The 12,013-nt window shown below is 37.1% G+C and overlaps 1 protein-coding gene across 17 annotated transcripts in view; it reads left to right on the top strand.

Moving 5' to 3' along the window:
- Positions 1 to 12,013, top strand: part of CEP128 (centrosomal protein 128) — a 145,454-nt gene that overhangs the window by 74,712 nt on the left and 58,729 nt on the right. For 14 of the 17 annotated variants that reach the window (XM_061367536.1, XM_061367525.1, XM_061367524.1 and 11 more), the window contains 2 exons: positions 8,959 to 9,008; positions 11,554 to 11,577. In XM_061367536.1, coding sequence (XP_061223520.1) covers positions 8,959 to 9,008; positions 11,554 to 11,577 — 74 coding nt within the window. Of the gene's footprint in view, positions 1 to 2,574; positions 2,610 to 2,747; positions 2,885 to 8,958; positions 9,009 to 11,553; positions 11,578 to 12,013 lie in introns of those variants that run through there. The other 3 variants (XM_061367531.1, XM_061367528.1, XM_061367535.1) reach the window with 2 other exon arrangements.

Raw genomic sequence — 12,013 nt, 5'->3', positions numbered from 1 at the left:
GAAGAAAAATAATGGTGGTGTCATCCTACAGCAGATGACGTAGATTAAAGTCCATAGTGTAAAAACATTCTCTCACATAGGAGATTTAAGACTTCCTGCCAAGGAAAAATGCCTGCTTAGGATAAAGACAAGCTCATTGATTAATGAGGCTGCCAAAACCTGAAGTACAGGTGATCTGACTTTTTATGCTTTTACATCTCTCTAGGGAAGAGTTGAGCAAATAGTGTTTTGAAAACAGAAGGTTTTCTCTAGCTCTGCAGTTGTGGCTTCACAATTTTTCAGTGCTTCTGTGAGTCAATAGCTATATGCTGTTGTCCCAGCTATGTTGACATTAATGTACAATCTTGCTAGATTTTAGAGGAGTCCCTTGATTCTATTCTGGCTGGAATTCAGCTTGCATATTTGGACACTATTACAGAGAACAGATAATACCTGGAATGCCACCTCTGAACTTATAATAGTGATGTTTAGAGAAGTTGTTTAGAGTTGTTAGCAGTTGTTTACAGAAGACATTCATAGCTCTAGAAGACAAATCTGCTTAAAGGTATGCATTGCCATACACACAGTTCCTCTGCCAGATACAAAGATGTATTTGGTACTTGTAAAGATGGGTTGGTATACATCCTTAATGACTTAAGAGACACAGTAAGGTCTCTAGATACTATCCACTGCATCTGGAGAGGAGAAAATTTGAAAAGAATGACACACATAGTTGTTCTGTTCCTCTGCTGTAAATTCATATAGCCCTTTCACCTTTTTTTCATTCTTTACACCTTGTTTCTGTTCTTACAGACATCCTTCTCATTAAATCTTGTTGCTATTTGAACTTGGTTCTGTGCACCTGTTCTGTAGACTTGTGCAAAGCATTCGACACTGTCCCACATGACATCCTTGTCTCTAAATTGGAGAGACATCAATTTGATAGATGGACCACTCTGTGGATAAAGAACTGGCTGGATGGCTGCATGCAAAAAGTTGTGGTCAATGGCTCAATGTCCTGTTGGAGACCAGTAACGACTGGTGTCCCTCAGGGATTGGTGTTGGGACCAGTCTTGTTCAACATCTTTGTTGGTGACGTGGACAGGGGATTGAGTGTGCCCTCAGCAAGTTTGCCGATGACACCAAGCTGTGTGGTTTGGTTGATATGCTGGAGGGAAGGAATGCCATCCAGAGGGACCTTGACATGCTTGTGAGGTGGGCTGATGCCAACCTCATGAAGTTTAACCATGCCAAGTGCAAGGTCCTACACCTGGGTCAGAGCAATCCCAGACACAGCTCCAGGCTGGGCAGAGAAGAGATTCAGAGCAACCCTGCAGAGAAGGATTTGGGGGTGCTGGTCGATCAGAAAATGAACATGAGCCAGCTTCAGTGTGGACTTGCAGCCCAGAAAGCCAACCATATCCTGGGCTGCATCAAAAGGAGCGTGACCAGCAGGTTGAAGGAGGTAATCCTGCCCCTTTATTCTGCTCTTGTGAGACCTCACTTGGAGTATTGTGTGCAGTTCTGGTGTCCTCATCATAAAAAAGACATGGAACTGTTGGAACAAGTCCAGAGGAGGGCCAAGAGGATGATCAGGGGACTGGAGCACCTCCCGTGTGAAGATAGGCTGAGAAAGTTGGGGCTGTTCAGCCTGGAGAAGAGAAGGCTGCATGGAGACCTCATAGCAGCCTTCCAGTGTCTGAAGGGAGCCTATAGGCATGCTGGGGAAGTACTCTTCATTAGGGACTGTAGTGACAGGTCAAGGGGAAACGGGTTAAAACTTAAACAGGACAAGTTTAGATCGGATATAAGGAGGAAGTGCTTTCCTGTGAGGGTGGTGAGGCACTGGAATGGGTGGTCCAGGGAAGTTGTGAATGCGCCACCCCTGGTGTGTTCAAGGCCAGGTTGGACAGAGCCTTGGTTGACATGGTTTAGAGCGAGGTGTCCCTGCCCATGGCAGGGAGTTGGCACTAGATGATCTTAAGGTCTTTTGCAACCCTAAGTATTCTATGATAAAGGCCTCTTAAAAATGTGTAAGCAGCGCATTGGAATCTATAATTTTTTGTCTGGTGGTCTTGTGTTTGCTTCCTTCAGTAGTTTCTCACATTGATTCTTACTTGATGCAGATATGCAAAAAATCTCCCACACTTCATTTAGAAAGCCTCTCTATTTTTTCATTTATTCCAAGCAGGTGTTCTAAATTCTCCTTATCAATTCTATAACTCCTCTGTCCCTACCATCAGCTGAACTATTACAGTGTCTGCCTCACACTGAAAGAAGTAAATTAGAAGCAAGACTTATGCAGGTAAAGAAGTCTTTGACAGTCCAGATATGTTTAAAACAAAAGGCATTTTTGCATAGTGCATGTTTAATTATGGAAACTCATTGTTGCAAAATGTTCTGGCATCCAAAACAAAAAATAGGTTAAATGAAGAAATAGTCAAGTTCACGGAGGTCAGATAGATCATGGATGGTTCAGATGCAGTCCTTTTACTTAGGAATTCTCTCAGGTGCTTATTGTCTTAAGCTGCCATTAGAGTAAGTTATACTATATTTTCTTTCTTTTCCCTCTTGTTTTAATATCCACTTGTGAAGTCGGTTGTAGGTTGTGTGACTTTAGGCCTGACTCAGTAAGATACCACTAATTCCTAAAAGTCTTAAATTTCAGGAGCATGAATACTTGAATAGAAAATTCTCTGAGAATCTCAAGTTGCATTTCTCTGTTGTTCCTTGTCCCCTCCCATCTATCGTTACCCTTTTCCCAAAAGCCATTAGCTTCTTTGCAAGTAAGGCCAGGCCAGCACTGGAGATGTGAAAGTTTAAAAGTTGTGCTACAAAATATCAAACCTACCTAAACCTCAGGGAACAGGAAGAAAACACAGTATGTTCTGTTTCCTGCCTAATGGTAAGTCTGTTAAGGAAATCTGGACCCTGCACTGTTGTTTCGTTCTCTCAGCTTCAGATGCCTTTTTATGTTATGATTGTGGGTGCTGCTTCAGGTTAATGCAAACAAATGCACCGCTATAATTTTAAGAATCTGCTTTGAAATTCCACAGCAAAAATGAAAGTGTATACCAAAAAAGTATCAGAAGAATAACCTGATCAGAAAAGAATTTCAAAGTTCTGTGTATACTTATGTGAAGTGTATTATGTTGAAATATTTGCTGTGTTACTTACTAAAGATTACAGTAACTAATAAATTGCTAGAATTTATAAAGGCAGAGAATATGAAAAAAGGGAATGCCTTTTTAAAAAAATTATTCCTTTGAGTTTGGAGGTCTTTTTACATGTGGATGAGAAAACGATTGACTTAGAAACAGAACAGCTGTTTCAGTCTTGGTGGTGATGAGCAGTACATTGGTTGCAGTGATGGTAACTGAATTATAGTCTTTAAAGATAGTGGAATTCGTTCAATGTTAATATAACAGTTTGCTAACAGAATAGAAAGCTCTAATCAGTATCAAAAATCACTTGAGACTTTGCTTAGCAGAAGCTACAAAAAAAAATTAATAAAAATGCAGTGGCCATTGAGTTTTGCTGTGAAAACAATTAAATGAAGGCTATAAACCATCTGAATACAATTCCGAAAAAGGTAATAGCTTTTGAGATGTCTCCTCCTTTATCTTCAGTTACTAAATTTATGAATGCTAATAATGAAATTAGCAGGTTAGGAATATTTTATATCATTCTTTTCTGGTAACAAGCCAGATTTCTTGTTTTAATGTCATATAGTATCAATATGTCTGCTATATGAGTTGCTGTATAGTTTCCTGTGTGAGTTGCAGCTGCTTCAGAGGGGTGAAAGCCTTGAGTCAGATCTGCTGGCAACTTAGTAGATATCTTGGATAGTTTACACCTCATAAGATATGTATGTAGAATTGAACTGAATTGCAAATGTGAACTTCAGAGTAATCTGAATCACTTTTTAGGGTTTTTGACTATATGACTAGATATTTGTGACTATAAGAACTGATTTTATGTACAGTTCTGTATTTGTGCATTTCCCTTTGCTAAAACAAGTTATGTATTAGCAGGTACCAAGTTTAAATTCTTAGTAAAATTGTATTTCTAAATACAAATCAGGTATTGATCCCATTTGTTGACTTTTCTCTGGCACTTTAGTCTTCACAGAGAATGTGAAACAGAATGTGTTCTGTTTTTACTTTCAATTTCTTAAAATGGGAAGTCATGCAGTGCTTAAAATCCAGTTCCTGCTTCATAATGAGTGAAAGTTCAGTGTTTTCTCTGAAACAAATCTGTGATTTTTAGTTCAAATCATTGGGAAGTTGATTGCTCCAGGTAATACAATGTCAATGTCCTGTTTCCTGGTGTTGTTACTCCCAGCAGAGGGATAAAGGAGTTGAACTGCTTTCTAACATTCTAGTTAGTTATTGGCACATTAGTGGACCAGCCAGTATGAATAAGATAATACAGTTGTATTTTACTCATTCCAGTCAATAAATATCTGCTGTTAAATGTATTTTCTGAAACTTTCCCCTAGCAGTGAAAATTACAATTGGGGTGTGAGGGTGTGTGTGAGAAAAAAAGTCTTTTTCAGTAGCTGCACAGCTTTTTCCTCACTTGCCTGAGAGTTATGATGGAATATAAAATCATGGAAGGGTTATGTTGAAGATCATGTAGTTCCAAAACCCATGCCATAGGCAGAGACACCTTCTACTAGACCAAGTTCCTCAAGGACCCCATCCAACATGGCTTTGAGCAATGCAGGGATGAGGCATCCACACCTTCTCTTGTCAACCTGTGCCAGTGTCTCACCACCCTCATAGTGAAGTTTTCTCCTAGTATCTCATATGAATCTCCCCTCTTTCAACTTAAAGCCATTCACCCTTGTCCTTGTCACATGTACTTGTAAAAAGTGTAAAAAGTCTCTCACCACCTTCCTTATAGGCCCCCTTCAGATGCTGGAAGACTGTTATGTCTCTCCCCGAAGCCTTCTCTTCTCCAGGCTGAACAAGCCCAACTCAGCCTGTCTTCACAGGAGAGGTGTTCCAGCTCTCTGATCATCTTTATGGCTTTATGCTGGACTCAGCTGGGGAGGTACATGTCCTTCTTGTCTTGGGGGGCCCCAGAGCTAAACACAGTACTACAGGTTGGATTCTCATGAGAGCAGAGTAGAGGGCAATTAGAGCTTCTTATTAGTCAACACACAGAAGTCCTCCTCAGGGCTGCTCTCAATCTAGTCTCCACCCAGCCTGTAGTTGTGTTTGGGATTGCCCCAATCCAGGTGTAGGACCTTGTACTTGACCTTGTTGAACTTCATGAGGTTTGCTTAGGCCCACTTCTCAAGCCTGTCCAGGTCCCTCTGGGTGGCATCCCTTTCCTTCAGTGTGTCAACTGCACCATACAGCTTGGTGTTGGCAAGTCTGCTGAGGGTGCACTCAAGCCTTACTGTCCGTGTCACTGACAAAGGTGTTAAACAAAAATGATCCCAACACTGACCCCTGAGGGACACCACTTGTCACTGATCTCCATTTGGACCTTGAGCCATTGAGTGCAACCATCTTCATCTCAAGGGTAATATTCACACTATTTTGCAGCATACTGTGTTGTTTCAGTGTCACACAAACTGCAAAAGATAATAGCTTTTATGGATCGTTTTAAATCACAACCTGTGTATTTCCTGGAAGTTTTATTGCATAAATTTAAGTCACTCCAAGGACACTTGGTGCTCATTGATGAGTAGCTAAACGAGAGATAAACCTTAGATGATTTGGAGTTTAACCACTGTAAATAAATTAGTTTTTGTAAAACTACACGAAGTAAATCCCTAATTCTACAGACGATATTCTGAACTTGCTGTTGGTTTTGAGTTGTATTAAACAACTGAAACATTTGATTATTGTTTTTTAAATTGTTTTAGCTTACAGTTTGCAATAGGATTGTGAGATTAAAAACAAATATTTTGATGAATACCTCTATTTCCAAAAGTAATTTCTCTTGCTGTCTTTCTCCATGTATTATTCATCTTTTGGCAAGAACCATCAATGCCTGAAGGTGATTTTGTAATGCTTTTTCATTAATGCTGTTTTTTCTAGACAGTCTATACGTTAATGTGTTCTGCGCCCCATGAGAATAATGGTACATCACTTTGGAAAAAAACCCACCAAAACCAAACAAGAACCCTGTAGTTACATTAGGCCTTGAAAGGTGATCATAGCAGGATTGTTCACAAATGTAGGAACTCATGCCACTGTAGAACTTAGGTTAGGAAAAGAAAGAATTACAAAAACTCAGAAGCTGTTCATAGGATTAACAAAAGGAGCCTCTATCAGGGCTAATGATCAGCTTTGATATATCACAGACACAGTGAATTCTCTATCTTAAATTTATTGAAATATTATTTTCTGGCACTGAATATATAAAACATGTTTACACAGGAACTTAAATATGGGAGGTGTTTTATAGATTAAGAAATCTGGAGAGGGACTTTTTACAAGGGTATGTGACAGAACAAGGGGAAATAGCTTCAAGCTGAAAGAGGGGAGGTTTGGATTAGATATTAGGAAAAAATTGTTCACCAGGAGGGTGGTGAGACACTGGCACAGGTTGCCGAGAGAAGCCGTGGCTGCCCCATCACTGACAGTGTTCATCGCCATGTTGAATGGAGCCTTGCGCAACCTGGTTTACTGGAAGGTGCCCCTGCCCATAGAAGGGGACCTGGAACTAGGTGATCTTAAAGATCCCTTCCAACCCAAACCATTCCATGATTCTATGAACTTTTCAGATCAAATAAGCAAAGATATTCTGTCATTATACATCGCAGTGTTTAACAGAATTATACAATAGGCTGTATTCTTATGAGACTTTTTATATAGCTGTTTAATATGTACTGCTTGAATATTTTTTTTTTCTTTAGCTTTGGAGCAAACAAGCTATTATTTTGGATGGAGTACTAAATGGACTCATCAGTTCAAATGCAGAACTTGGTTCTTGAACATATAGTTGTTAAGGGTGACATATATATTGTCAGTTAAATAGCAACACTTCAGTACTTACCTGAAGTGGTAGGTACTCATGGGGACAGAGTATTATGTATGTCCTGCAGGACAGCCAATTTAGGCAGTGTTTCAATAAAGTAAATGGATTCTAGATATCCCTAATTTCAGATGCAGAACTTTCAAATCTAGAGGCTATTACCAGAAATTAGCTCTGTTTAGCTTAAATTTATAAAAAGGCTTTGAAAAGAACATTATAGGAACATTCCTTTCACTTAGAAGAGTCCTATCTATACCAGAGTCTCAGATATTGCATTAGAATGAAAATAAAGTGAAGTATAAGATTCTTCTTTTGATCAGATGAAACATGTGGAAGAATCTTTCATTTGTCATCCCTTTCTCATAGATTTATTCCTTCCCCCTCATTTATTTATTTATTTTTTTTACAGCTGGTATTACAATGCAAAGTTTTATCAACTCAGAATACAGAAATATTCTTAAAGAAAAGATACAGGGCGGCCACTTTCCAAACCCATATTCTTGCACTTACTAGTGTTGGTTGTAGCACATTTAGCTATAGTAATTTATATGGTAGTTGAGTCATTGCACTGGAAAGCGTACCAATAATCCAGAAAAACATAGATTTGCCAAAACTAAAGTGAAGAAATGGTCATTTTATTAATTTTAAGAAAAGATTTAAAAAAACTGCATAGAAGCTAGGAAGAAAAAACAGCAAGTCAAACAATATCTCTGTGAAAGAAATAACTAAAATTTTGTATGTGTTATGTTCATCATGTTTAAAGGGTTAGGGTGCTCACAAGGAGGCTTCATAATGAGAGAAGGAAGAAAGAAAAATAAAAGATTTGAGAAATGAAGAAAAGAAAGCAGATTAATGTTGGTAGAATAGTTATTTCCTACTGTAAATTATTGAAGCTAATCTGTAATAACTGAATTATGCATTCATCTGTAATATTTATTTCTTAAGTATACACAGATACTTTCAGTTAGCTGTTCTGTACTTGGATGCTGAGGGAATTCACAGTCAGAATTCCGTCCTATGAGGCTGTCAAAGCTATTTCATAATGCCATAACTCTCCTAATTGTTAGCAAACTGAAACATATCTTTATTCAAAGTCAGTCTCTGGCTAAGTTAAGGCGGTGCTCTTCTCATGCAAAACTCACAAGTGAACTTCTGGTAGTTAAAATAGCAATAAGCCTGCAGCATGGTTTTTGTTTTTTTCTACTCTCTATGAGGTTATAACTTTAAGGTTCCCCAGAATTGTAAATATGATGCACTTGATCAAAACATACTTTTAATCATAAAAATATGTGAGTGAAATAAAAAAGCAACTTATGACATATCCCACAGAACTCAAACTTCTAATATGTAATGATACTTGTATGCATGTATGTGCCAGCATATATAATTGTCACACAAACCTAATACAAGGTATTATGTAAAGATTACAAAAAGCTTTTCAGATATCTTTATTATAGTGAACTGGCTGTTTCTGTTTTCAAAAGTATTCCATTTTATTGAGAGAAGGTCATTACTGTAATATTAGTCAAAATTGTCTCTGCTAGTTTCCCAGAGGATGTTATTTGGTTGCTAAAAACATTGCCTAGAATAATTTTTCATATATAATTGCATAGTTTTGATGATCCACTTCTGCTTTAATCAATTTTCAGCGGGAATATTTTTGTTTTTTTTTCTTTTTTTCCCAGCCAATTCTACAAATACACTGAAAGACTGATTTAAGTATAGGCAAGTTTTTCTGTGAATTTGAATGCTTCCCCCCCCCCAGTCAAACTGTCTTCCTGTGGCTGTTTTTAGTTACCTCAATAGCCCATGCTTGGAAACAATCATGTCACTGACACATTTAATCAATTAGTTTAATCAGCTGAAAAGGAATGTTGTGAAAACTGTGAAACAAAAAACTCACTGATTGTTTCATGCAGTGCTTTTTCTGTCAGGCCATGAGACAGGAAATTGAATTTACAAGTTCAATTTTTCATTTTACAGAGCTACTAGAGAAGACCCTCAGAAGAGAGGAAGAAATGGGAGCCATCCAGGTATACTTTCTATTTAATTAAGTAGCTACAGTTTTTGTCTCCCTTCAAATTACTAAACTGTATTACATTATGTTTTTTGACCTGCCTTGTATCTCAAATTCTGCTTTGGAAATATATGCAGCCAAATACAGACCTGATAGCTAGTAATAATTACTACTAATGAATTTCTGCCCACCAGTTAAGTTGCACATTACAGAAGATTGAAGTAGTCAGCATTCTCCTTATGAGTCAATAAGTTTAGTCCATCCGTGAAACGAATGCTTTCAAGTCCCACTCTATACTCAAGTTATGTTGTACTGCTGGCTTCACTGAAACTGCATGTGACATGAGGCAGTGCAAATCTGCATTTAGAACTTCAAAAATGTTGGCTTAGATTTTCTGGGCTGTGTTGTTTTCTTCTGTATCCCTGAATAAACTGAAAGTAAAAGATTTTAAGTAAATATTTTAAATCTCTGAAACATTAAATGTCACCTTCCTGAGGAAGAAGAACCAGTCAAAATGTGCTAGGACTTGATACAGTATAGTAATTCCTCATTGTATGTCATCTAGCACTAAAGCTGCTTGAGCTAGGCACTGTAAATTTGCAATTAAAAAGTAAGATTCACTCTAGGCTCAGCTTTGGAATAGTATTTAAGCATTACAGTCAAAGAAAACATACTCCTTTGAAATGAAAATGGCTAGGAAAGCAAAACCAAGCTGGAATGTCTAAATTGTGAGGCTCTGGAAGCTATTAGGGAGGGTAGTTCATGTATTCTTCAGAATAGAGAAAGGAAAAGAAATTTTTAGCAACAAATTACAGCAGACAGTACCCCACATGAGTATAAAAAAGTTAAGCTACAGTATGAAGAGTATCAGTGAAGCAACTTTCTGTAAGTGTTCTGGAAGCAGGACATTTATGAAGGAATTTATGAAGATAAGGGTGTTAAAGAAAATGAAATTATGTATTGACCTGAGTTTTGACCATAAGAGTTTGTTTGAAAATAGAAGCTTTCTCTTCTAACATCATAAAAAGGAGACATTTTGAGGGCTAGATGTATCAAAAAGTATAGAAACAGTTTGATCCAGTAAGAACAGACAAGTTACACAACACACCAATCCAGCTGTTCCTTGTTCAAACAAAAATCTTGGCCTAGCTTTCTGGCAGCTCAAGTTCAACAAGGCTGAGAGCTTGTCTACGCAAGCAGTTTACACAGGTGCATATCTAGTTACATCAATGTAAAAAGATCTCTTTTCATGTGAAGCAATTCTGCATCTGTTTTCATGTGAAGCTCTATAGTTGACAAATTGTTCTAATGATTTACTTCTGATTTAATAAGGTGTAATTTTATACTGCAGAAAGTTGCGTTATAATAGTATCTTGTGTGGATACATGTGCTTGCCTGTATTTCTGATGGTCTGTCAAGCTGCTGATCGAATTGCCTTATGTCCTTTGCAGTCTTGTGACTGGCAAGAGCTGTTTCTGGCTCCCAAATTCTTCCATTGGAAGAAATTTTTGTTGTATGTGTCAATTTCTTGAGTGTCCTGAAGTCAGTTCAGACTTGTCTATCTTTGAATGCTGTAGGAATAAATCCAGATTGTTACAATCATTTTTACCTGTTAGGGAGTGATAGAGCAGGAAAACATATAAGGATTCTTAGCCTAATCCACCCAGGGAGGAAAAGGGGAAAAAAACCCACACAAAATCTTCTTCTGTACTTTCAAAAAGGTAATATTTGAGCAAGGTAAGATTTCCTGTAATATCTTAATGGTCAGGTACTCCAAATGTACCTGACCAGGACTCAACTAAGCACTTGAATGTACATTTTATTGAGTTACTTAAAATACCATTCCCAGTCAGGACATTAGTGCCAGAGTACATGATCTTGAATTTACTGGTTTAATATCTTTCTTAAAGATTCTTTTAAATGGAAAGGGAACATTAAAATATATACAGTGAATTTATGAATTCTGGGTTCTCTATATTTTGTGCTGGATTAAAACAGATACAAGCTTGCTTTATTTTAATTTTATTTTCATCTAACATTAGACTTTGACTAGTGTCATCTTATTATTAAAAAAACATTATTCAGAACTATTTCTGGATAACAGAATAATGATATGGAATTTGCTTGTTAGTTTTTGAAGGAAATGCCTAAAAGAAACCTAACCAGATGCTAATGTGACATTAACTCCAAAATATGCCAGATTTACAGTCATAGATGCTCGAAAAAAGAAATCAGTCATTGGGATACACAAGAGTAATAACAATATTGAAAATCAAATGGTACTATTTGAGTAAAATGATTCATTGAGTAATTTTTTTTTTTAATTCTTTCTTACCTTGTTTCTGGGGAGTTTCTTTCCTTTAGAACAAATTTCTAAAGAGTGATAGTATGATAAATGGGTCAGAGGTCCAATTAAGTACAGTAGTTCCTATTCAGTGATATTTTTACAAAATACCATGCATATGACCAGCAAAAAAACAAAATGAATCCTTTTCATCATTGTTCAACTTGTGTTGCATTTATATTCTTTACTTTCTAATGGCATCTAACTTTATTTTTAGGAACGTATTATGGCCTTAGAAGTGGTAAGTTTCTTAAATTAATTTCCAAACCAATCACAATCACATTTATAATTCTTCTAACTGATGAAAAATACTAGGTTTATTTATTTTGAGAAGAAAAAAAAAAAAAGTTGCAGTTCTGGGCTTTTAACTGTCATTTTACTTTCAAGAGAATGTGTAATATTTTTACACTTCACCTTTCTGTGCAGGTTTTTACTACAATATTTGAGCACTAGTTATATGAACTACAGTGTAATGTTTTTCTGTACAGTTCAATCCTCATCCTCATTTGAGCTGTACAAAGGATGTTATTTTTCTGTTGCTAACACTTCTAATGTTTGGGGTCCCATTGGTAGATCTAATGATTTCATGTACATATGCTTTTTACATGTTTATGCTGGAAGGGGCAGACAGAATCAGTTCATCTGTTCACATCAACACTGTAACTAAAAGCATGAAG

The sequence above is a fragment of the Neopsephotus bourkii genome, unplaced genomic scaffold (assembly GCF_033783945.1).
Source record: "Neopsephotus bourkii isolate Nb327-2 ecotype Australia unplaced genomic scaffold, CSIRO-AGI_Nbou_v1 NB_1376, whole genome shotgun sequence".
Lineage (NCBI taxonomy): Eukaryota > Metazoa > Chordata > Aves > Psittaciformes > Psittacidae > Neopsephotus > Neopsephotus bourkii.
This window is presented reverse-complemented; position numbering and strand designations above follow the sequence as displayed.